General features: G+C 61.3%; 3 protein-coding genes and 1 long non-coding RNA gene across 6 annotated transcripts in view; 2 read left to right on the plus strand and 2 right to left on the minus strand.

Moving 5' to 3' along the window:
- Positions 1-24,935, plus strand: part of GBGT1 (globoside alpha-1,3-N-acetylgalactosaminyltransferase 1 (FORS blood group)) — a 134,816-nt gene that overhangs the window by 100,836 nt on the left and 9,045 nt on the right. The window lies entirely within an intron of this gene.
- On the minus strand, positions 464-8,775 carry LOC311630406. The gene is made up of 3 exons (XR_014796372.1): positions 8,330-8,775; positions 1,201-2,014; positions 464-1,148 (listed from the first exon to the last, which is right to left on the minus strand). It is a non-coding gene; the product is annotated as an uncharacterized lncRNA (long non-coding RNA).
- Positions 2,421-10,526, plus strand: LOC311630401 (histo-blood group ABO system transferase-like; the record flags this gene model as incomplete). Of its 2 annotated transcripts, XM_084899334.1 has the most annotated exons (7): positions 2,421-2,529; positions 5,339-5,405; positions 5,948-6,004; positions 6,657-6,704; positions 8,912-8,947; positions 9,358-9,492; positions 9,839-10,526. In XM_084899334.1, the coding sequence occupies exons 1-7, from the start codon at positions 2,517-2,519 to the stop codon at positions 10,524-10,526; spliced, it is 1,044 nt and encodes a 347-aa protein (XP_084755460.1). In that variant the 5' UTR covers positions 2,421-2,516. The 2 variants fall into 2 exon arrangements, with proteins under 2 accessions (XP_084755460.1, XP_084755461.1); XM_084899335.1 differs by lacking the exons at positions 2,421-2,529; positions 5,339-5,405; positions 5,948-6,004 and having other exon boundaries at positions 8,787-8,947.
- Positions 14,096-22,985, minus strand: ABO (ABO, alpha 1-3-N-acetylgalactosaminyltransferase and alpha 1-3-galactosyltransferase). 2 transcript variants are annotated; one of them, XM_084899689.1, is made up of 7 exons: positions 22,814-22,985; positions 20,143-20,209; positions 19,550-19,606; positions 18,850-18,897; positions 16,610-16,645; positions 16,065-16,199; positions 14,096-15,718 (listed from the first exon to the last, which is right to left on the minus strand). In XM_084899689.1, exons 1-7 carry the CDS (start codon positions 22,839-22,841, stop codon positions 15,031-15,033), a joined length of 1,059 nt encoding a protein of 352 aa, XP_084755815.1. In that variant the 5' UTR covers positions 22,842-22,985; the 3' UTR covers positions 14,096-15,030. The 2 variants fall into 2 exon arrangements, with proteins under 2 accessions (XP_084755815.1, XP_084755816.1); XM_084899690.1 differs by lacking the exon at positions 18,850-18,897.

The raw sequence follows: 24,935 nt of genomic DNA on the forward strand, positions 1-24,935 counted from the left end.
ACAGTGTGCCTGGCCGTAGCACAATGCCCTTTAAAAATGTAAGAGTCGCCCTAGCCAGCTCGGCTCAGTGGATAGATCGGACTGAAAGGTCCTGGGTTCCTTTCTGGCAAGAGCGTGTATTTACTTCAGTTTCAGGCTTCCCCCTGGTCAGGCTGCGTACAGGAGTCAACCAATCAATGTAATCTGTGTTCCTCTCACATCAACGTTTCTGTCTTTCCCTCTCTGTTCCGCTCTAAAAACCAATGGGAAAATATCCTCCGGTGAGGACTGAAAAGTGAGTTCACTGTTGCCCAGCTGGCATGGCTCAGTGGTATGAACCAGGAGGTCATGGTTCGATTCCCGGTCGGGGCACCTGCCCAGTTTGTGGGCTCGATCCCCAATGTGGAGCCTGCAGGAGGCAGCCAATCAGTGATTCTCATCATTGATGTTTCTCTCCCTCTCCCTCTCTGAAATGAATAAAAATATATTTTAAAAGAAAGAAAAGGACGCCCTGGCTGGTGTGGCTCAGTGGATAGAGTGTCGGCCTGCAGACTGAAGGGGCCCGGGTTCAATTCCAGTTAAGGGCACAGGCCCGGGTAGCAGGCTCGATCCCCAGTGGGGGACTTGCAAGAGGGAGCCAATCCATGATTCTCATCATGGATGTTTCTCCTTCCCTCTCCTTTCCTCTCTAAGGTCAATTTAAAAAAAATATGTTTTTTAAAAAAGAAAGGAGAAAAGGGGGTTTCCTCATCTTTATAGATATGAATAAATGGTATCATTTGAAGATGAAAATTCAAGTAATGGCGTAAGTTTATTTGGAGTAAACATTTAGACACAAATTGATTATATTGGGTGGGGTGGGAAAAGAAGTACAGAGGAAGGCCGAAACTGGTTTGGCTCAGTGGTAGAGCATCGGTCTGCGGACTGAAAGGTCCCAGGTTCAATTTCGGTCAAGGGCATGTACATTGGTTGTGGGCACATCCCCGGTAGGGGGTGTGCAAGAGGCAGCAGGTCAATGTTTCTCATCGACGTTTCTAGCTCTCTATCCCTCTCCCTTCCTCTCTGTAAAAAAATCAATAGAATATATTTTAAAAAAAAGAAGTACAGAGGAGGAGTTAGCCAAGCTTATAACTCATGATAGGGCATTAACAGATGACATTGTTTATCAGCTTAACAATAACCCACAACCTTTGGACCAACTAACATGACATAGTTTAAAACATTCATCGGCAAACTCATTAGTCAACAGAGCCATATCAACAGGACGATTGAAGTTTCTTCTGAGAGCCACATTTTTTTAAACTTCCAACACCACTTCTGCAAAATAGACTCATCCAGGCCGTGGTATTTTGTGGAAGAGCCACACTCAAGGGGCCAAAGCCGCCTGTGGCTTGAGAGTCGCAGTTTGCCAACTCTAAAGGGTGAAAGGTATTACATGAAGTTATGACTAAAAGTTTTCCATGGGGTTAAAGTCCAAATCTTAAGGGAGAGAGAGAAAAACAATTGGCTGCCTCCTGCACGGCCCCCACCGGGGCTGGAACCTGGAACCCAGGTGTGTGCCCTGTCCGGTGATCGAACCGGTGACCTTTTGGTGCGTGGGTCGATGCTCATCTACTGACCCATACCACCTGCCAGGCTAAAGTCAGACCTTTCAAATTATTGAGGGGAAAAACAAGCCACACCGGGTAAGGTCCTCCTCAGGTATAGAAGCAAAAAATACCAATATCACTGAGCTAAGAGTGACCATATCCTCCAGCTGTGACTGCAAATGTCTTGGTGTGTGTAGGGCGCGGCCACAGCATTGGGACAGGTTCAGGGCTCGGGCTGATGAGGCACAGTCCTCCCGGCCACGTGCAAGGCCCAACTCGTGGAGGGCAGAGCTCCCAGCACCGTGATGGTCACCAGCTGTGGCTGTGAGCGTGAACCTGTGGTCCGAACACGTGGCCCCGCTGCCTGAGCGAGAGGCCGCAGGTGAACAGAGCTGGGTCAGGTGGTGCAGTGGCGTGAAACCCAGAGGACGCTGTGACATCTGACCCTCCCTCGCTGCCAGGTGGCAGCGGCTGTAAAATAAAGACGGCTTGTGAACGTCTCTCCAGGAGGGAGCAGCGTCCCACCTGGACCCAGCTTCATTCTCGTCTGTCTTTCCTAAGCCTTTCACCACCCGCTCAGGCTCACCCTTGGCCGTGCAGCCGCAGCACAAATGTGCTTATGGAAGGGCCCAGGCCGGAGACCGGTGGGGTGGAGGTGGTAGGCGAAACCCCGGGCTGGGTCCTGAGAGCAGAATACCGTCCGCGGTGGCTGAGCCTCAGCTCGGGACCGAGGGGAAGTCTTTCCTGGCACTGAGCTGCCTGGCTGCCAGACCTGGACAGACTGGAAAGCTGTTTGACTTCTCTCTCCCCCCTCCCCCACCCCAACCACCACCAGGAGGGACTCTGCCCTGGGCGTTGTTCTCAGGTTCCTGTGACAAAACCACAGGTCTCACAGCTGCCAGGCTTACCTCCACCTCCACCTGGCCTGGCCTGCGGTCCTCAGGAGCCATGGAGCCCTCAGGTGAGCGGGGAGGGGCAGGGGCTCTGGGTGACCTCCCAGGGGCCTCAGGGCTGCGTGTGTGTGTGTGTGTGTGTGTGTGTGTGCGCGTGCGCATGTGTGGACGGTGCCCAGAGACAGAATGTGGCCAGGATGGCGGTGGCCTGGGTGAAGGCAGACCCTCGGGCGATGTCCCAGTTGCAGGATGACCTGCGAGGCTGCCAGCCGGCTGCCCCCTGCAGGTGGAGCCCCTGCCCTGCCCTCTCTGCTTCTTCCTCTGGCTTCCGGCCACAGAGGGCAGAGGGCGGTCAGCAAGGGGCCCTCTTGGGTGAGGTCCTGGCCCTCCCAGGAGCTGGTGGGGGACCCAGGGCACCTGCTGTGTGTGGGAGGGGGAGGGAGAAGGAGGGAAAGGAAGGGCAGAGAACCACTAGGCCCTTTCCTGCCCGGACCCCTCACCGTCAGGACGGTGGACTCTGCTACACTTTCTGGCTGCCTGGGACTTATTGGAGTCAGTGGCTGCAGACTGCGGGGAGAGTGGACAGGCTCTGGGGTCCTCAGGACCCCCCTTCCGAGGAGACCCAGTGCCATTGGCACCAGCAGCAGGCCCATCTGCTCAGAGTTCGGTGGGGCTGCCCTACGCCCACTCTCTGACCCTGTCGCATGTGCCCCCACCCGTCTTGTGGGCAGGAACAGGCCCTGCTTATTCACTCTCGCACCTGGGGCCCTTTGCACACAGTGTGGCCTCAGTGAACCTTCCAGAACCTTCTAGTACATCACTCCTAAGCACATGCTCAGCTGAGTGGATGTGAAGACGAGCCTGTGGGCCTGGACCTCCCAGGACCTCCCACAGCGGGGGTCACACCCAGCCCTGGCGTCTCCCCTTCCCGGACCGGCGGAGAAGGGTGGCCCGGGGAGAAGCCGGGAGGGCCCAGGCGGAGGACAGGCCCCGCTCCACTCTGTCCCCAGGCTCCGGGGCAGGGCGGGACTGGCTGTGAGTCCCTGCCCGAGCCTGCGAGGAGGGGGCCCCGGGCCCTTCAGGGACTCAGGGGGTCAGACTGCTGGCCGGACCCGGGCCACCGGGCCCCAGGAAAGTGCGTCTCGCTGGACACTCCTTTCTGTGGGGCTTGGTCACTAAGGGCCGGGGCCTGGGCCTGAGGCAGGGCTCACCCTGACCTAATTCTGTCCGCAGCCCAGAGGGCTGGGCTGGGGTGTGTGTGTGTGTGTGTGTGTGTGTGTGTGTGTGTGTGCTGTTACTCTTTTTGTTCTGTTTTAATAATTCTTTACTCTTGGTTACATATTCCCCCCTTTTCCTCCATGGGCCCCTCCAGCCGCCCGGTTTCTGACCTTCTTTCCTGAGAGTGCCCCTCCGAAGCAGAGAGGCCCACGCGGGCACACGTGCTGGGAGGGCTCCCAGCCACAACCGGATCTGGAGGACAGGGACGTGGCAAGGTGGCAGACTCCTCCCAGCTGGCTTAGGCCGGTCCCAGTTTTAGCACTTCCGTCCTGCGTCCTGGGGACCAGCAGGTCCCACCCGCAGCAGGCAGGGTCACCCTGGACCTGGGTTCGGGCTCTAGCTTTGCATGGATTCCACATGATTGGGCCACCTGGTGCTTGGCACTGTGGCCCTGGCTCTTCTGGCAACGCCCTGGGTGCCCCCTCCTCCACAGCACTAAGCATGAAGTTCAAGGCTGCTCAGAAACGCCCGAAACCCTTTGGATCTTAGATATGAAAAAGAAAAATCAGTTTTAAATTACTTCCTTGATTAGTTTTAAATTATATATATATATATTTTTTTTTTACAGAGAGGAAGGGAGAGGGATAGAGAGCTAGAAACATCAATGGAAGAGAAACATCGATCAGTAGCCTCCTGTACGCTCCCCACTGGGGATGTGCCCGCAGCCAAGGTACATGCCCTTGACTGGAATCGAACCCAGGACCCTTCAGTCCGCAGGCTGACGCTCTTTCCCCTGAGCCAAACCGGTTTCAGCCAATCAATGATTCTTATCATTGATGTTTCTATCTCTATCTCCTTTCTCTTCCTCTTTGAAATAATATATATATTTTTAAAAATTACAAAATTTTAGGAGGAAATATTCATGACATTGGAATATGCAAAAACTCACTAGTTGAGATAGGAAAAAAAGCTCAAACCACAAGATAAAAATAAATTAGACCTCGTCAAAATGAAAACCTTCGCTTCAAAACACAAAATTAGGAAAGTGATTAGATAAGCCACAAACTGAGAGAAACCTCTGTAATTCCCATATTGTCACTGAACTCGGGTCCACAATATGTAACTTCAACGTCTTGGTCATAAACCAGGGAACAACCCAAGCAGGTGGGAGAAGATTCCAGAAACACATCGCGAGGAACACCGACGGGCCAGGACACACAGGAAGCAGGCTTTTACGAGTCGTCTTGGCCGCCATGAGATACCCCTAGGTGTCCCTGGGCCGGGGGACGCGAGGTGACCCAGCATCACCGTTGGCCAGCACTGGGGCCCCTGGAGAATCCAGTGCTGATGGCGGGAATGGGAGCAATGGGGTGGCTTCTTACTAAGCTGAACCTACCGCCTGGGTTTCTGTAGTTGGCCCTTAGTTAAGACGGTGGAAAAAACGTGTCCATGAGCACACCGGCACCCAATGCTGATGGCGATTGACAGGCCCCGGTGCGGGGAGGGGCCTCAAAACATCAGCCAGTGAGCCCTAATCCGGCACATCCCCTGCAGCTTAACAACAAAGAAGCCAGCCTGGTGCTGGGCCGCAGGAAGGTCTGGGAACTCTATGCGTGGCTCACGGCAGACAGAGACCCTGTCCTCTCCTCTGTTTTCCAGGAAAATCTAAGTGCCGCTCGTTTCGACTTCTGGCCTTCCTCCTGGTCACCTTCCTCCTGGTCTTTGGGTGAGAAGCGGCCAGGCCCCTGGGTCTGCGGGGCCATCGGATCCCAGGGGCGCCCTGAGCTGTTCCCCCCGATCCCGCTCCCCGGTCACAGCTGCAGAGACAGGGCTGACAGCGCCTCACCGCCCAGGGCCCGGCTCCACACTCCCTCCCATGGGGCCGCACCCTGGGGGGCTGTGCTCCCCCACCTCACCAGTGGGGAGTCGGGCGAGGCCGGGACCCTCCCTGTGTGGCTGCGAGGGGGGGAGCCGCGCTGTCGGCCGCTCCCGGACGGACAAGGCCGTGGGACCGGAGTGAGGGCCCCTGCCAGGAAGCCATCCCTGGGCAGCCTCGGACCAGCCGGCCACGCCCGGACCCACTCCCGCCGCCCAGGGGCTCCCGTGGGGGCACCTGAGCTTAGGGGACACTGCCCCTCTCCCCCCCCCCCCGTCCTGCCCGAGGGCAGCTGCTCTGGGGAGCTGGGGGGCATGACCTTTGCGTGGGGAAGGTGGACAGGCCGCCCAGGACCTGCTGCTCAGCAAGGGCCTTTGGGGGCTCTTCCACAGCATGGTGGTCGTGAACCTGAGAATCCCGATGCCGGGGACCAGCCCGGAAGGAGAAGGGTGAGTGAGTGAGGGGGGGCCCTGCCCTGACAGCCGCACTGCCCGCCCTGAGGGCCCAGCCCGTCCCCCCTCCCCACCCCCATGCCCAGAGCAGCGCGGCCACGTCCCTGGCCCTGCAGGGTCACCTGGGCAGGACTGGCTTTAGCTCCGAACACCCTCTGACCCCCTGCCTCCGGGGCCCTGTGCCCGTGACGGACCTCCCGCTCGCCCACAGCCTCTGCCCGGCCTCTTGTCCTCGGGACGAGCCTGCGGTCAGACCCTGGGCCTTCACACCTGCTGCCCCTGCCAGGCCCGTTCTCCCCGCCCTTGGCCTCTGCTGGCTCCTCTGCAGCAGCCAGGAGGGGGTGGCGGGGACAGAGGGGGGAGGAGAGGGGCGGAGCGGGAGGAGGGGGCGGAGTGCAGGCACCCCGCCACCAGCACCTGCTCGGCCTCAGTCAGCAGCGTCTGCTGAGCGCGGGCCCAGCGGCTCCGCAGAGGGGGCCTCCATCGGGGTGCAGGGACACAGGCCAGCGCCAGCCCACTGCCCACAGCGGTGTCTACGATGAAGTCCAAGGCCACACGCCAGGCCGCCCGCCCCCCTCCGCGGGACCCAGCGCTGGTCCCTGCACGGGAGCCTAGTTCTCCCGGTAAAACCTCTGTTCTCATCCAGCAGCGAGGCCGCTAGAGCACCGCCCGGGATGCAAGTTGTGAAACTACCGAGGTACCTTGTCAGCCTGGCCGCCGGCGACACCGGCCGCCAGGCCCTGTGTGTGTGGGGGGGGGGGGCGGGGGACAGAGGTGGGATGCTGGGGACAGATGGAGGTGGCTGCTGCCTTCCGCGGGGCCGAGTCAGACTGTGCCCCGCCCCTGCCGCCCGGGGAGACCCACAGAGGCTGCTGCCGGCCTTGACCAGGTGCTGGCATTTGGCTTTGAAGGGGTGACCGCCCGGCTGGCTGGCCTGGGCGCAGCGGGTCCTGGGCTGTGGGCTTTTATGGAGCGATCTCATACAGGGCAGCCACCCTCATTTCTTGGTTTAAAATGTTCACTGTAGTAGGATACACGTGGCCGAGACCCTTATGTCTGAACCATCTTTAGTAGACTCGGTGGCGTAGCAGACAGTCACACTGTTGGCAGTGCCGCCACCACCACCATGGCCAGTACGTTCCATCTTCCAAGCTGACACTCTGTCCCCATGGAGCTCCTCTCCCTCCCCTCTTCCAGGCGCTGGGGACCTCACATCACACACAGTGTTTGTCCTTTTGCACCAGCTCATTTCTTCATTAATTTTTTAAAATAGAAATTACTTTCTATTTATGTGAGATATATATATATATATATATATATATATATATATATATATATATTGACTTTTGCAGAGAGGAAATGAGAGGGATAGAGAGTTAGAAACATTGATGAGAGAGAAACATCCATCTTGCTGCCTCCTGCACACCCCCTACTGGGGATGTGCCCGCAACCAAGGTACATGCCTTTGACCAGAATCCAGCCTAGGACCCTTCAGTCCCCAGGCTGATGCTCTATCCCCTGAGCCACACCGGTTAGGGCTAGCTTTATATTTTTGAGTAAAATATATTTTTATTGATTTCAGAGAGGAAGGGAGAGAGAGATGGAAACATCAATGATGAGAATCATTGACTGGCTGCCTCCTGCACACCCCCTCCTGGAGAGAGAACGCGCAACCTGACCAGGAATGGAACCAGTGACCTCCTGCTTCATGGGTCAATGCTCAGCTCCTGAGCCAGCCAGCTGGGCCAGACTGGGTGACTTCGCCGGTACAATGGCCACAGGATCACCCATGGATGGCGCCTGTTAGAATCCCCTTCTCTTCGGGGCTGACACCGAAGGATTTAAACACACTGATTATAGAGAAAGAGAAAGGGAGGGGGGGTGAGTGAGAGAAACATTGATGTGAGAGAGAAACATCACTTGGTTGCCTCTCACATGTGCCCCAACCCAGAATCGAACCCACCACCCTTCGGTGCACGTGACCATGCTCCAGCTGAGCCCCACCAGCCGGGGCAGGCACCGGTTTTGGGTGCATCCGGGCGTGCACGGGGCACTCATTTGACAGGGACCCCCTGTAGGGCGCAGCCACAGCTTTGGGACGGGTTCAGGGCTCGGGCTGATGAGGGCACAGTCCTCCTGGCCACGTGCAAGGCCCAGAGTGGAGGGCGGAGCTCCCAGCACCGTGATGGCCACCAGCTGTGGCTGTGAGCGTGAACCTGTGGTCCGAACACGTGGCCCCCTGCCTGAGCGAGAGGCCGCAGGTGAACAGAGCTGGGTCAGGTGGTGAGTGGATGAAACCCAGAGGACGCTGTGACATCCGACCGCGCCCACTGTGCCGCGTGGCAGCGGCTGTGAAAAAGACTCATGTGAGCATCCCTCCAGGAGGGAGCACGTCCCACCGAGACCAGCTTCGTCCTCTCGTCCTTTCTACGCCTTTCACCCCCGCTCAGGCTCACCTTGGCCGTGCGGCTGTTGGAGCTGGTGCTGTGACGGCCACGTCCGGTGCTCCTGTCACCCAGCCAGAGGCCCAGCGGGCCATGTGCGTGTCTGCCGGCGGCTCCTCTGGGCCCGCTCCTTCCTTGGGCACCCCGCCCTCCCCCCACCCCCGTCCCCCCAACCCCAGAGGCCCCTTCCAGGGCGTCCCGCCCACAGTGAGCTGAGACGGGACCTGGGACCCACCACTCGGGTCAGAGGGGGGCAAAGGCCCGGGGCCTTTCCTTCCAGGGCCCGGCCACAGGGGGCGCGACACCCAGAGGCTGAGCCCGGCCCCCCCCTCGAGGTGCGGTGCGGGAGGAGCCTGGGCTCCGTGTCCCGGAGGAGGCACAGCCTGGCCCTCAGCAGCCACCCTGCCCACCAGCCTCTCCCACGGGGTCCCCGACACTCATGCCGCACCCTGTGTTTCAGGATGCTGTACCCGCAGCCCAGGGTGCTGACGCCCTCGTGAGTAACCCATCGCACTCCCCCCACGTCCCAGCGGGCGGTGCCACCCACGTCGCCCCGGGACTGGCTCTGCCCACTCCGTGCCCTCTGGTCGGCCTGGGCTCCGAGCCCGGACCACAGAGTCCGTCCTCCCCTGCGCTGCGCTCCTGTCCTCTGTCTCACAGACAGCGTTGGGGGGGGGCTGCCACAGGGTCCCCTCCGCCGGCCAGTCCCCGTGCCCGGCCTCAGGCTGCAGGGCGGTAAGGGGGCTCTGCCCGTTGGCACCGGGGCTGGCACCGGCAGGGTCTTGCAGGTGCCCGGTCCTCGGAAGGACGGTCCGCCCGGGGTGGAGGGCCTGGGCCAGCGGGGTCCTCAGGGGGCGGGAGCGCAGGCTGAGGGCCCTCCGCTCAGCGGCCTGGGCTCCGCTGCAGGAGGAACGACGTCCTCATCATGACCCCGTGGCTGGCGCCCATCATCTGGGAGGGCACCTTCAACATCGCCCTCCTGAACGAGCAGTTCCAGCTGCAGAACCTCACGGTGGGGCTCACCGTGTTCGCCATCAAGAAGTAAGGGGGCGGGGGCGGGGGCGGAGGGCGGAGCGGCAGGCCCCTCAGGGTCTGTCCTGTGCCCAGGGCTGATGGGATGGGGTCGGCCAGGAGATGGGGACCTGGGGGGTGAGGGCTCTCCGGGAGCCCAGCATAGGCGGGACCCAGCTCCGCCTCTCCTCACCGAGGCTCCTGCTCCAGCCCCGGAGCCTCAGGCCCTCCCTCCTCCCTAAGATGGGTGCTGCCGGCCCCCCATCTCTGGGAACAGGACGAGGGAGGCCTAGGCTTCCTGCTCAGGGGGTGGGTCCCCTGAGGAGGGTGCACGGGCCCCGGCCCCTCCCTGACCCTCTGCCCCTCTCCTGCCCAGGTACGTGGCCTTCCTGAAGCTGTTCCTGGAGACGGCCGAGCAGCACTTCATGGTGGGCCACCGGGTCACCTACTACGTCTTCACCGACCGGCCGGCCGCCGTGCCCCGCGTGGCGCTGGCCGAGGGCCGCCGCCTGGAGGTGCTCCGGGTCCCGGCCGCCGAGCGCTGGCAGGACGTGTCCATGCGCCGCATGCAGATGCTCAGCGACTTCTGTGAGCGGCGCTTCCGGCGGGAGGTGGCCTTCCTGGTGTGTACCGACGTGGACATGCGCTTCAGCGACCACGTGGGCGTGGAGATCCTGTCCCCACTCTTCGGCGCCCTGCACCCCGGCTTCTACGGGGCGGCCCGCCAGGCCTTCACCTACGAGCGCCGGCCGCAGTCCCAGGCCTACATCCCCTGGGACCAGGGCGACTTTTACTACTTGGGGGGCCTCTTCGGGGGGTCGGTGTCCGAGGTTCACCGGCTCACCACGGCCTGTCACCAGGCCATGACGGCCGACCGCGCCAACGGCATCGAGGCCGTCTGGCATGACGAGAGCCACCTGAACCGCTACCTGCTGGACCACAAGCCCACCAAGGTGCTGTCCCCGGAGTACCTGTGGGACGAGCAGCTGCTGGGCCGGCCGGCCATCATGAGGAAGCTGAGGTTCATGGCCGTGCCCAAGAACCACCAGCAAATCCGCAACTGAGGGCGCACTCGGGCCGCGGGAAGGGCTGGGGCAGCGGGAAGGGCTGGGGCCATGCTCCCTCTGGCCCCAGATTGGAGCCTTGATGGCCGCTAGGCACAACTGCGCTTCCCTCTTCTGTCCTGTGGGGGGAGACTATGGATGCCTGGCACCGCCCCAACCCCCAAATACAGGCTGTGGGTACCTCCGCCCTGTGCCCACCCCGCTCAGGCATACAGGAGACAGGCATCCATCCGCTCCCACTGGGCGCTCCTGGGCCCTCAGCTCAGGTGAGGCAGGGGGCCCGGCCCTTGACAGAGGGGGGCCCAGATGAAGTTGCTCCCAGGGAGGGCAGGAGCTCCTACCACAGTCCCAGGGTCCTGGGCACTGCTGGAGGCCAGTCCCTTTCCTTCCTGAGTCCTCCCAGAGCTGAGTGGCGCCTTCAGTGCGCAGGCCCAGGAGGAGGGGAGGAGGCCAAGGAGGAGGGGAGGAGGCCCAGGAGGAGGGGAGGAGGCCCAGGTGGAGGGGAGGAGGCCCAGGAGGAGGAGGGGAGGAGTTCCAGGAGGAGGGGAGGAGTTCCAAGAGGAGTGGAGGAGGCCCAGGAGGAGGGGAGGAGGCCCAGGAGGAGGAGGGGAGGCCCAGGAGGAGGGGAGGAGGCCCAGGAGGAGTGGAGGAGGCCCAGGAGGAGGGGAGGAGGCCCAGGAGGAGGGGAGGAGGCCCAGGAGGAGGGGAGGAGGCCCAGGAGGAGGGGAGGAGTTCCAGGTGTTGGTGAGGCCTGATTCCGACCCTCTTGGCAGCCGCCTGGCTGCCCATCGGGGCCAAGGCACTGTCACTGCCACTGGGAGCAGGGCAGCCTGAGTTCACGGGGGCAGGGGAGGGGGCCCGAGCCAATTGTCAGGAAAACCGTGCCTCTTGCTCCAAAGGACGTCTGTGCCCCCAGGGGGCCCCCTCGGTGTGAAATGATGGGGCTCTTGGCCCCTCTTTGCTAAGGTGACCAGACGTCCCGATTTTTAACAATTTGTCCCGCGATAAAATCTGGACTTTTTAAAAACGCTGCGGGACAAATTCTTAAAAATCGGGACTGTCCTTCCAAAAGCGGGACGTCTGGTCACCTTACGCTTGGCCCCTCTCCCGGGCGGGGACAGGGCAGGCACCCATCGTCAGAGGCCTCTGTCCTCGGAGGTCTGTGCCGTCGGAAGGCCCGGGTGCTTCGCAGCGGGAAAGGCTCTGGTCTCGGGCAGCCATCTCCCTCTCCTCTCAGGGTGTCTCACTGCCCCACCCACTACCACAAAGCCCAGCCCCTCCCCGCGCCGTCCTTCCTGCCCGTGTGAGCCGGGCACATCTCGGTCCCTCCGGGAGGTGGTCTCCAGGGGCTGTCAGCCTCGGCTGGCTTACAGAGGGGCCTTCGTCAGCCCTGCTCCTCCTCCCTCCGCCCCCGTGTCAGCCCCAGGCTCCCAGGCCTGCTTTCCCCAGGGCTCAATGGGACCCCCACAGGCGTGCTGGCGTTGGCCTGAGAAGCTCCCCATAGCGGCCGGTCCTCAATAAGGGAGGTGGGAGGTCACAGAGCTCCCTTCAGCTCCGCTGCGGGGGGTGGGGGGCTCCGGAATCCTGATGCAGGGACAGGCAAGGCCCACGGCAGGGGGGCACACTGGCCGTGCCCACCGCCTGGGAAACGAGCTTCCGGAAGAGCACACGCCCCAAAGCCCACCCCCCACCCCCCATCCCCGCCTGACACCCACAAGTGCACACGCGCACACGTGAACACACAGGCACCCTGGGCGCAGAACACAGCGACTCGGGTGCACACACAGGTAAGGACTGGGACTGCCATGGTCTCACTACCAGGAAGATGTAAAAGGCCGGTCCACCTTGAAGCTCTGAAAGGGCAGAGCCAACCACTCCCTGTCTAATTGAGACAGTGGTAACAGGCAACTTCCCCACCAGATAGTCACCTAAATCCTTCCTGATGGGGTAATCCGACCATCACCTGCCTAAGGGCCATGGGTATGTCCCACCGTCTCCATAAAAGGGATGGCAAGGCCAGAGCCTAGAGCAGTCTCCCCACTAGAGGTGGGCTCCCGCTCGCCCCCCCCCCCCATATCGCCAAATTAATTTTTTTTTAATTTCTTCTAGTCGCTTTCTAATTTCCATGCAGCCCTTCTCCAGAACACAAACCCTGAGCCACGCAGGACGTGAAAGGGGTTCCCATAGGGACAGTGAGCACCCGGTCGCGGCTCTCCTCCCCAGAGGGACCTTGCTCTGGCCTCGGTTCGGGGTTCCTTATTGCACTCTCACAAACGCTTGTCCTTGAACAAGTCAAAGCTATCCCAGCCCGGCCAGCGGGGCTCGGTGGTGGAGCATTGGCCTATGAACCAGGGGTTCACGGTTCTATTCCTGGTTGGGGGACGAGCCTGGGCTGCGGGCTAGATCCCCAGAGTGAAGTGTATAGGAGGCAGGCGATCCATGATTCTCTCTCATCATCGATATTTCTATCCTCCTCTCCCTTCCTCTCTGAAATCAATAAAATAAAAAAAAATAAAAAACACCAAAACCGTTTGGCTCAGTGGATAGGGCATCAGCCTGCAGACTGGGGTGGGATCCTGGGTTCGATTCTGGTCAAGGGCACGTACCTTGGCTGTGGGCACATCCCCAGTGCGGGGTGTGGAGGCAGCTGATTGACGCTTATCTCTCATCGATGTTTCTAACTCTCTGTCCCTCTCCCTTCCTCTCTGTGAAAAATCAAAATATATTTAAGATATAACAGAAAAACACAAAACGCTAGCCCAGCTGGTGTGGCTCAGTGAGTGTGGATTATGAACCGGGTAACGGTTTGGTTCCTGGTTGGGCCACATCCCAGGTGTGGGAACCCAAGCAGGGGGCATGCAGGAGGCAACTGGCCAGTGTTTCTCATGGATGCTTCTGTCTTCCTTCCCTCTCTCTGAAATCAATAAAAAATACATTTTAAAAAGTGAAAGCTAAATAATGTGCTTTTCTTCCTAGATGACCAATACACAGAGAACACTGAACACGTGTCTTTACTATTTCAGAACGATACAAGTCACACGCATTGCAAAAACTTGGACAAGGAGATGATATTTGCAAGTCCCGCCCCAGAGGGGACCATCACAAGTGGTTTGTGGGCGTCTCTCAGGCTCCACCTCTCTTTCTGTTTTGTTTTGTTTTAATATATTTTATTGATTTTACACTGAGAGGGATAGAGAGAAAAGTCGATGAGAGAGAAACATCGATCAGCTGCCTCTTGCACACTCCCTACTGGGAATGTGCCCACAACCAAGGTACATGCCCTTGACCAGAATCGAACCTGGGACCCTTCAGTCCACAGGCCGAAGCTCTATCCACTGAGCCAAACCGGTCTTGGCTCCGCCTCTCTTTGTCTCTGTTACACACAGATTCTTTTACACGTGTGTCTGCCTCTTGAAATCACACGTGCATGGTCTAATGGGTGGGATCCTGGATGCAAAAGGTTCCACGTGTCTCACCTAAGAGGACCCTGAGGTCTGTGGATGGTACGTGGAGACCTGCACCCACAGCTGCTCAGCTCGCCGCATCGCGAGGAGCAGGATCAATGGGTCCAATCCTTCTCTGTGGATGGTCTTCCAATTTCTGGCAAGTTCACTAGTGCTCTGATGGGTAGTCTCAAAAACACATCTTTTTTGAAAAAATATTTTTTATTGATTTCAGAGAGGAAGGGAAAGGGAGAGCGGGATAGAAACCTCAATGATGAGAATCATGGATCGGCTGCCTCCTGCACACCCGACACTGGGCCTGTACCCTGACTGGGAATGGAACCATGACCTCTTTTTTTTAATTGATTGTTTACAGAGAGGAAGAGAGAGGGATAGAGAGTTAGAAACATCAATGAGAGAGAGTCACTGATCAGCTGCCTCCTGCACACCCCCCACTGGGGATGTGCCCGTAACCAAGCTACATGCCCCTGACGGGAATTGAACCCGGGATCCCTAAGTCCACAGGCTGACACTCTATCCACTGAGTCGAACCGGTTTTGGTGAACCATGACCTCTTGCTTCATAGGTGGACGCTCAAAAATACATGTTTGCAAAACTGCAAGAACACCTGCGGGAGGTGCCGCCGGGGGACCTGCCGGCCTGCGCACTGTCTCCCAGGGGCCCTCCCCCTCCTCTCCCGACGTGCCAGGCCTCGCTTCCTCTCGTTGGAGTGCACACTTGCCCTCGTCCCCTTTGAAACACCAGCTTTCCAGAGTTTTCTGCACTTGGGGGGCCATGCCTTCCCTGGGAGCTACTTCTGGGCCCCCCTCTGTCAGGGGCCGGGCCCCCTGCCTCACCTGAGCTGAAGGGCCCCAGGAGCACCCAGTGGGAGAGGATGGATGCCCAGGGGACGGGCCTGTCTCCTGTATGCCTGAGCGGGGTGGGCACAGGGCGGAGGTACCCACAGCCTGTATTTGGGGGTTGGGGCGGTGCCAGGCATCCACAGTCTCGCCCCGCAGGACAGAAGAGGGAAGCGCAGGGGCCATCAAGGAAGCTCACCCTCAGTTGCGGATTTGCTGGTGGTCCTTGGGCACGGCCACGAACCTCAGCTTCCTCAGGACAGCCGGCCGGCCCAGCAGCTGCTCGTCCCACAGGTACTCCGGGGACAGCACCTTGGTGGGCTTGTGGTCCAGCAGGTAGCGGTTCAGGTGGCTCTCGTCCTGCCAGACGGCCTCGATGCCGTTGGCGCGGTCGGCCGTCATGGCCTGGTGACAGGCCGTGGTGAGCCGGTGAACCTCGGACACCGACCCTCCGAAGAAGCCCCCCAAGTAGTAAAAGTCGCCCTGGTCCCAGGGGATGTAGGCCTGGGACTGCGGCCGGCGCTCGTAGGTGAAGGCCTGGCGGGCCGCCCCGTAGAAGCCGGGGTGCAGGGCGCCGAAGAGTGGGGACAGGATCTCCACGCCCACGTGGTCGCTGAAGCGCATGTCCACGTCGGTACACACCAGGAAGGCCACCTCCCGCCGGAAGCGCCGCTCACAGAAGTCGCTGAGCATCTGCATGCGGCGCATGGACACGTCCTGCCAGCGCTCGGCGGCCGGGACCCGGAGCACCTCCAGGCGGCGGCCCTCGGCCAGCGCCACGCGGGGCACGGCGGCCGGCCGGTCGGTGAAGACGTAGTAGGTGACCCGGTGGCCCACCATGAAGTGCTGCTCGGCCGTCTCCAGGAACAGCTTCAGGAAGGCCACGTACCTGGGCAGGAGAGGGGCAGAGGGTCAGGGAGGGGCCGGGGCCCGTGCACCCTCCTCAGGGGACCCACCCCCTGAGCAGGAAGCCTAGGCCTCCCTCGTCCTGTTCCCAGAGATGGGGGGCCGGCAGCACCCATCTTAGGGAGGAGGGAGGGCCTGAGGCTCCGGGGCTGGAGCAGGAGCCTCGGTGAGGAGAGGCGGAGCTGGGTCCCGCCTATGCTGGGCTCCCGGAGAGCCCTCACCCCCCAGGTCCCCATCTCCTGGCCGACCCCATCCCATCAGCCCTGGGCACAGGACAGACCCTGAGGGGCCTGCCGCTCCGCCCTCCGCCCCCGCCCCCGCCCCCTTACTTCTTGATGGCGAACACGGTGAGCCCCACCGTGAGGTTCTGCAGCTGGAACTGCTCGTTCAGGAGGGCGATGTTGAAGGTGCCCTCCCAGATGATGGGCGCCAGCCACGGGGTCATGATGAGGACGTCGTTCCTCCTGCAGCGGAGCCCAGGCCGCTGAGCGGAGGGCCCTCAGCCTGCGCTCCCGCCCCCTGAGGACCCCGCTGGCCCAGGCCCTCCACCCCGGGCGGACCGTCCTTCCGAGGACCGGGCACCTGCAAGACCCTGCCGGTGCCAGCCCCGGTGCCAACGGGCAGAGCCCCCTTACCGCCCTGCAGCCTGAGGCCGGGCACGGGGACTGGCCGGCGGAGGGGACCCTGTGGCAGCCCCCCCCCAACGCTGTCTGTGAGACAGAGGACAGGAGCGCAGCGCAGGGGAGGACGGACTCTGTGGTCCGGGCTCGGAGCCCAGGCCGACCAGAGGGCACGGAGTGGGCAGAGCCAGTCCCGGGGCGACGTGGGTGGCACCGCCCGCTGGGACGTGGGGGGAGTGCGATGGGTTACTCACGAGGGCGTCAGCACCCTGGGCTGCGGGTACAGCATCCTGAAACACAGGGTGCGGCATGAGTGTCGGGGACCCCGTGGGAGAGGCTGGTGGGCAGGGTGGCTGCTGAGGGCCAGGCTGTGCCTCCTCCGGGACACGGAGCCCAGGCTCCTCCCGCACCGCACCTCGAGGGGGGGGCCGGGCTCAGCCTCTGGGCGTCGCGCCCCCTGTGGCCGGGCCCTGGAAGGAAAGGCCCCGGGCCTTTGCCCCCCTCTGACCCGAGTGGTGGGTCCCAGGTCCCGTCTCAGCTCACTGTGGGCGGGACGCCCTGGAAGGGGCCTCTGGGGTTGGGGGGACGGGGGTGGGGGGAGGGCGGGGTGCCCAAGGAAGGAGCGGGCCCAGAGGAGCCGCCGGCAGACACGCACATGGCCCGCTGGGCCTCTGGCTGGGTGACAGGAGCACCGGACGTGGCCGTCACAGCACCAGCTCCAACAGCCGCACGGCCAAGGTGAGCCTGAGCGGGGGTGAAAGGCGTAGAAAGGACGAGAGGACGAAGCTGGTCTCGGTGGGACGTGCTCCCTCCTGGAGGGATGCTCACATGAGTCTTTTTCACAGCCGCTGCCACGCGGCACAGTGGGCGCGGTCGGATGTCACAGCGTCCTCTGGGTTTCATCCACTCACCACCTGACCCAGCTCTGTTCACCTGCGGCCTCTCGCTCAGGCAGGGGGCCACGTGTTCGGACCACAGGTTCACGCTCACAGCCACAGCTGGTGGCCATCACGGTGCTGGGAGCTCCGCCCTCCACTCTGGGCCTTGCACGTGGCCAGGAGGACTGTGCCCTCATCAGCCCGAGCCCTGAACCCGTCCCAAAGCTGTGGCTGCGCCCTACAGGGGGTCCCTGTCAAATGAGTGCCCCGTGCACGCCCGGATGCACCCAAAACCGGTGCCTGCCCCGGCTGGTGGGGCTCAGCTGGAGCATGGTCCCGTGCACCGAAGGGTGGTGGGTTCGATTCTGGGTTGGGGCACATGTGAGAGGCAACCAAGTGATGTTTCTCTCTCACATCAATGTTTCTCTCACTCTCCCCCCCTCCCTTTCTCTTTCTCTATAATCAGTGTGTTTAAATCCTCCAGGGAGGCTTTGGAAGCAGGTGTCAGCCCCGAAGAGAAGGGGATTCTAACAGGCGCCATCCATGGGTGATCCTGTGGCCATTGTACCGGCGAAGTCACCCAGTCTGGCCCAGCTGGCTGGCTCAGGAGCTGAGCATTGACCCATGAAGCAGGAGGTCACTGGTTCCATTCCTGGTCAGGTTGCGCGTTCTCTCTCCAGGAGGGGGTGTGCAGGAGGCAGCCAGTCAATGATTCTCATCATTGATGTTTCCATCTCTCTCTCTCCCTTCCTCTCTGAAATCAATAAAAATATATTTTACTCAAAAATATAAAGCTAGCCCTAACCGGTGTGGCTCAGGGGATAGAGCATCAGCCTGGGGACTGAAGGGTCCTAGGCTGGATTCCGGTCAAAGGCATGTACCTTGGTTGCGGGCACATCCCCAGTTGGGGGTGTGCAGGAGGCAGCAAGATGGATGTTTCTCTCTCATCAATGTTTCTAACTCTCTATCCCTCTCATTTCCTCTCTGCAAAAGTATGTGTGTGTATATCACATAAATAGAAAGTAGTTTCTATTTTAAAAAAGTACAACAAATTGATAAAGAAATGAGCTGGTGCAAAAGGACAAACACTGTGTGTGATGTGAGGTCCCCAGCACCTGGAAGAGGGGAGGGAGGGGAGCTCCATGGGGACAGAGTGTCAGCTTGGAAGATGGAACGTACTGGCCATGGTGGTGGTGGCGGCACTGCCAACAGTGTGAATGTCTGCTACGCCACCGAGTCTACTAAAGATGGTTCAGACATAAGGGTCTCGGCCACGTGTATCCTACTACAGTGAACATTTTAAACCAAGAAATGAGGGTGGCTGCCCTGTATGAGATCGCTCCATATAAGCCCACAGCCCAGGACCCGCTGCGCCCAGGCCAGCCAGCCGGGCGGTCACCCCTTCAAAGCCAAATGCCAGCACCTGGTCAAGGCCGGCAGCAGCCTCTGTGGGTCTCCCCGGGCGGCAGGGGCGGGGCACAGTCTGACTCGGCCCCGCGGAAGGCAGCAGCCACCTCCATCTGTCCCCAGCATCCCACCTCTGTCCCCCGCCCCCCCCCACACACACACACAGGGCCTGGCGGCCGGTGTCGCCGGCGGCCAGGCTGACACGGTACCTCGGTAGTTTCACAACTTGCATCCTGGGCGGTGCTCTAGCGGCCTCGCTGCTGGATGAGAACAGAGGTTTTACCGGGAGAACTAGGCTCCCGTGCAGGGACCAGCGCTGGGTCCCGCGGAGGGGGGCGGGCGGCCTGGCGTGTGGCCTTGGACTTCATCGTAGACACCGCTGTGGGCAGTGGGCTGGCGCTGGCCTGTGTCCCTGCACCCCGATGGAGGCCCCCTCTGCGGAGCCGCTGGGCCCGCGCTCAGCAGACGCTGCTGACTGAGGCCGAGCAGGTGCTGGTGGCGGGGTGCCTGCACTCCGCCCCCTCCTCCCCCTCCGCCCCTCTCCTCCCCCCTCTGTCCCCGACACCCCCTCCTGGCTGCTGCGGAGGAGCCAGCAGAGGCCAAGGGCGGGGAGAACGGGCCTGGCAGGGGCAGCAGGTGTGAAGGCCCAGGGTCTGACTGCAGGCTCGTCCCGAGGACAAGAGGCCGGGCAGAGGCTGTGGGCGAGCGGGAGGTCCGTCACGGCACACAGGGCCCCGGAGGCAGGGGGTCAGAGGGTGTTCGGAGCTAAAGCCAGTCCTGCCCAGGTGACCCTGCAGGGCCAGGGACGTGGCCGCGCTGCTCTGGGCATGGGGGTGGGGAGGGGGGACGGGCTGGGCCCTCAGGGCGGGCAGTGCAGCTGTCAGGGCAGGGCCCCCCTCACTCACTCACCCTTCTCCTTCCGGGCTGGTCCCCGGCATCGGGATTCTCAGGTTCACGACCACCATGCTGTGGAAGAGCCCCCAAAGGCCCTTGCTGAGGAGCAGGTCCTGGGCGGCCTGTCCACCTTCCCCACGCAAAGGTCATGCCCCCGAGCTCCCCAGAGCAGCTGCCCTCGGGCAGGACAGGGGGGGGAGGGGCAGTGTCCCCTAAGCTCAGGTGCCCCCACGGGAGCCCCTGGGCGGCGGGAGTGGGTCCGGGCGTGGCCGGCTGGTCCGAGGCTGCCCAGGGACGGCTTCCTGGCAGGGTCCCTCACTCCGGTCCCAGGGCCTTGTCCGTCCGAGAGCGGCCGACAGCGCGTCTCCCCCCCTCGCAGCCACACAGGGAGGGTCCGGGCCTCGCCCGACTCCCCACTGGTGAGGTGGGGGAGCACAGCCCCCAGGGTGTGGCCCCGTGGGAGGGAGTGTGGAGCCGGGCCCTGGGCGGTGAGGCGCTGTCAGCCCTGTCCCTGCAGCTGTGACCGGGGAGCGGGATCGGGGGGAACAGCTCAGGGCGCCCCTGGGATCCGATGGCCCCGCAGACCCAGGGGCCTGGCCGCTTCTCACCCAAAGACCAGGAGGAAGGTGACCAGGAGGAAGGCCAGAGGTCGAAGCGAGCGGCAGGGAGGTTTTCCTGGAAAACGCAGTGGGAATGCGGTCACGCCACGCGGCTCCTGGCTCCGGGGCTCTGTGGGCTGCACCGGGGACCCTGGCCGAGCCCCGCCAGGAGAGCGCCCCTCCCAGGGCGAGTTTGGAGCGAAACCGGAGCCCCTCTGAGACCCAGTCCCACCCCTAGGTTTGTCCCGTCTCCTTCCAAGGGGCCCACAGTCCTTCCTCCCAGCACCCCCCGGGCACCCCGACTCCCAGCTGCCCGGCCTCCCCAGGCCTCTTTCCACGGAGCCCCCCTGACTGACAGGACCCCAGGGGCCTGAGCTGAGCACAGGAGGATGGCCGCTGCGCCCCCACCGGGGTGGGGGAGGGGCTGGAGAGAATTTCCTTTCCGCTTTGAAAATACCTTTGCATGTTTCCTTTTATTTATCTACATATTTGTATTTCTTTATTGATTTCAGACAGGGAGAGAGAGATAGAAACATCCATGAGGAGAGAGAATTATTGATCGGCCGCCTCCTGCACGCCCCCCACTGGGGATCAAGCCCGCAACCCAGGCCTGTGCCCTTGGCAGGAACCCTTCAGTCTGGGACCGCTCAGTCCGCAGGCTGACGCTCTGTCCACCGAGCCAAGCCCGCCAGGGCTCCCGTTTCCTTTTAAAAGCTTTTAACACACACAGGCACGCTTATCTGCGGAATCCTTTATAGCCAATAAAACAGGCATTTTAAGCACGGAGTGGATGAGTATTTATGAGTATTTAACGCTGTGCACAGTGTGTAACCGCAGCCCCAGCCGAGCCAGATGCACAGGTTCCCTCCCGCCCTGCCCAGCAAGCACCCCCACCCCCGCCCCGGGCGCCCGCTAGCCTAGCCGCTCCCTCTCAGGCTCCTCTCCCTGGTCTGTCTGAGCTCGATCAGGTACACACATTCCTGCACACTCCGTCCTGAAGATTATCCCGCAGGAAGCTGGTTCTGGGCCTCTGGGGGCAGCCGCTGGTCGGGCTGCCCCGTGCTGGGTGGGGCGGCGGCTGCCGGGGCGTGGGGTGGCTTGGCGAGAGGCACAGGCAGACTGAGGCCAGCCGCTGCCGGTGGGTGGGGACTTTTAGAAAAGCCCGGGCCTGTCTGCCCGCAATTCAGACAACTTGGATGCCAAGCACACGTGGCTGGAGGACTCGCCCAGGAGACCGAGGACTAAGTGGTGTGACGCTGGGCTCAGCAGAGTCCTTACAGTCCGCACCGCAAGCACAGAGAACAGGAAAGCAAGTTCCATCGGAGCTCATCAGAATGAACGCTCTGGGACTGGGGGACTGGGCGAAAGGGAAGAGATTAGCCCGAGAACACACGTGTTCAACCAACGGACACAGACAGCAGAGGCGGGGGTCTGAGTGGAAGTGGGTAAAGGGCGAGGGGAGGGACACTATTACACTATCTGTAATAGTGTCAACAATAAAAAAAATGTTTAAATATATTTTATTGAGTTTTACAGAGAGAAGGAGAGAGAGAGGGATAGAGAGTTAGAAACATCAATGGGAGAGAATCATCAATTAGCTGCCTCCTGCACACCCCCTACAGGGGATGTGCCCGCAACCAAGGTACATGCCCTTGACCGGAATCGAACCTGGGACCTTTCAGTCCGCAGGCCGATGCTCTATCCACTGAGCCAAACTGGTTTTGGCAACAATAAAAAAAATTAAAAAACTTTTGCACTTAACTACACCATAAGAAAGTGAGCCACCGAAACCGGTTTGGCTCAGTGGATAGAGTGTCAGCCTGGGGACTGAGAGGTCCCGGGTTCGATTCCGGTCAAGGGCATGTACCTTGGTTGCGGGCACATCCCCTGTGGGCGGTGTGCAGGACGCAGCTGGTTGGTGTTTCCCTCTCATCGATGTTTCTAGCTCTCTATCCCTCTCTGTAAAAAAATTAATAACATATATATAGAGAGAGAAGAAAAGGAAGCGAGCCCAGCAGGTGTGGCTCAGTGGCTGAGCATTGACATGTGAATCAGGAGGGTGGAGATCGATTCCCGGTCAGGGCACTTGCCAGGGTTGGGGGCTTGATCCCCACTGTGGGCGAGCAGGAGGCAGCTGATCAATGATTCTCTCTCATCATTGACGTTTCTATCTCTCTATCCTCCCTTCCTCTCTTAAAACACACACACACACACACACACACACAAACCTAAAGCGCAGAAACCCGAAATGCCCGCCAGTGGTGAGTAGATAAACAATGCTGTGCCCATACAATGAGATTACTCCGCAATGAACGTGGATGAAATACTGATACAGTGGCGGCTTGCAGGAGGCAGCAGATCAATTATTCTCATAATTGATGTTTCTCTCTCTTTCTCTTTGAAATCAACAAACTTTTTTCTTTTTCTTTTTTTTTTTTTTTAAGAGAGGGGTGTGGGTCGGTGGGAGATTCCTGGAGACGGATGCGCTGTCTGCAGGCCGCCGGACCGAGCCTGGACCGGAACCCAGGCCAGCCGCCCCGCTGGCTGGGTCTGAGCACCCAGCGGCCCCAGGAGCCCCGGAGGCCGCGGCACCGGGCGCCCTGGGGCTCAGCGATCGGGGTGCCGGTTCCCGTCAGGACTCTTCCCGCCCAGGAACCGGGGCCCTGGGGCCGCCACTCACCCGCCGGCGTCCGCAGCAGCTCGGCCATCGCGGCCCGGGCGGCCGCCGCCGCGACCGAGAGAACCGCCGCGCCCCTCGGGGCTGGGACCCTCCGACGCCGACCCGGCGGAGTGACAGCGGGGACCGGCGAGGCGCAGGGTCCGGGGAACGGCCTGGGGCCCGGGACCCGCCAGGTGTGGGGGCGGGGCCTCCCGAGGGGGCGGGGCCTACCCAAAGGCACCAATGAGGACGCGCCCCTCCCAACCCTAACCCCCCCCCTCGGGGAGCTGGCACCTCCTCGGGCTCCACCTGCAGAGCCGGGCCCGCCCTGGCTCCCTGGGCTCCGGCCGGTCCCAGCCGCCAGCACCCGCCTCCACCGGCCGCCACCAGCTCGCCCCGAGGGGCAGCCCCCGCCCCGCCCCGGGGCCCCTTCGCTGTCCCGGACCCACGGGCTGCGCCCCGCCTGCGAGAGAGAGGCGGCGCCCGGGGCAGACCGGGGGAGGAAGGGACGTCCTGGGGGCCGGAGGGAGGACGCCCCTCCCCCTCCTCCTCCCCTCCCTCCTCCCCCTTCTCCTCCTCCATCCTCTCCCCCCTCTCCCCTCTCCTCCCCAACCGGCCTGATCTGGCGCCTTTCCAGGGGCTTCTTCTTTTTCTTTTTTTTAAATATATATTTTATTGATTTTTTTTTTAGAGAGGAAAGGAGAGATAAACATCCATCAGCTGCCTCCTGCACCCCCCCACTGGGGATGTTCCTGCAACCAAGGTACATGCCCTTGACCGGAATCAAACCTGAGACCCTTTAGTCCGCAGGCCGATGCTCTATCCACTGAGCCAAACCCGTTAGGGCTCTCTATACTCTTCCGGGCACACCCAGGAAGTGCTAGTGACCCCGCCCCCTTTCCAGGCGAGGAAACTGAGGCAGGGCCGGCAGTGAGGTCAGGCGTCATGTTCAAGTTCGTATTCCTCACTCCCCTGCCTCCACTCATGTTCCGTCATCAGCATTCACTCCCGTCTGCAGCTGCTCTCGGGGCGCAGGGGGGCTCAGGGGGGACAGGAGCCTAGTCTGGGGCTCCACGCTCCTCTTCCTGTCCAAGCCCCTCCCGCCTCCCTGCTCCCGGTTCCCCCTGAGGACCAGGTCCCCTCCGGCAGGAAGCCAGCCAGGCTGGGGCCCCCCGGGCCTCTGTATCCTGAGGAAGAGGGAATCGCCCCCCCCCCCCCGAAGGAGCAAGGGGTCCGATCCTGCTAGGGGCCCCCCAGCTCTGCCCGGAGCCCTCAGGTGGAGGGTACTCCTCGCTCCCTGGGTTCTGGCACAGGGCCCTGCTCTGCGGAATGTAGTGGGGGAAGGGGCTGGGACCTTTGATCGCACTCACTGTCTTAGTGCCTTTCCTGGAGGAACTCCTGAACCTCCACCTGAACCTGCCTGCAGAAGGGACAGAGCTCAGGCCGGTGGTCTGGCTCAGTGGTTGAACTTGGACCTGTGAACCAGGAGACCCCGCTCGGATTCCAGGTCGGAGCACCTGCCGAGTGGAGTCGTGGGGCTCCATCCCCAGTAGGGGGCGTGCAGGAGGCGGCCGATCAGTGATTCTCATCTTTGATGTTTCTCTCTCGCTCCCTCTCCCTTCCTCTCTTGCTCCCTCTCCCTTCCTCTCGGACATCAGTAAAAATATATGTTTTTTAAAAAGGCAGGGACTGGCCCGGGAGACCTGGCCTGGAGGCCACCCCACCGTTACCCAGCACCTGCTGGAGTCCCAAACCCGATTCTTGTCCCGTCTCACGGCTTCCCCGCCCTCCCTCCGCCCCAGCTCCGCACCCCAACGCTGGCTGGGCCTGGGGCAGCTTCTGTCCGGGTGCATGGAGAACTGGGAAGGGTCTGAGATTTGACCCCACTTCCCAACTAACAGCCTATCCACCGAGCCAAACGGGCTGGGGCTGAAGGACGCCTGATGGCCTCCACGTGCTGGGCAGTTATGAATAAAATTTCTGTAAACATCCTGGGCAGGCACATGGCTTTTGTTTTCTTAAACACATTTTTACTGATTTTAGAGAGGAAGGGAGCGGGAGATAGAAACAATGATGAGAGAATCATTGCCCTGCCTCCTGCACGCCCCACCATGGGGATCGAGCCCCAAACCCGAGTATGTGG

Source organism: Pipistrellus hanaki, assembly GCF_964339955.1.
Source record: "Pipistrellus hanaki genome assembly, chromosome: 11".
NCBI classification, from domain to species: Eukaryota; Metazoa; Chordata; class Mammalia; order Chiroptera; family Vespertilionidae; genus Pipistrellus; species Pipistrellus hanaki.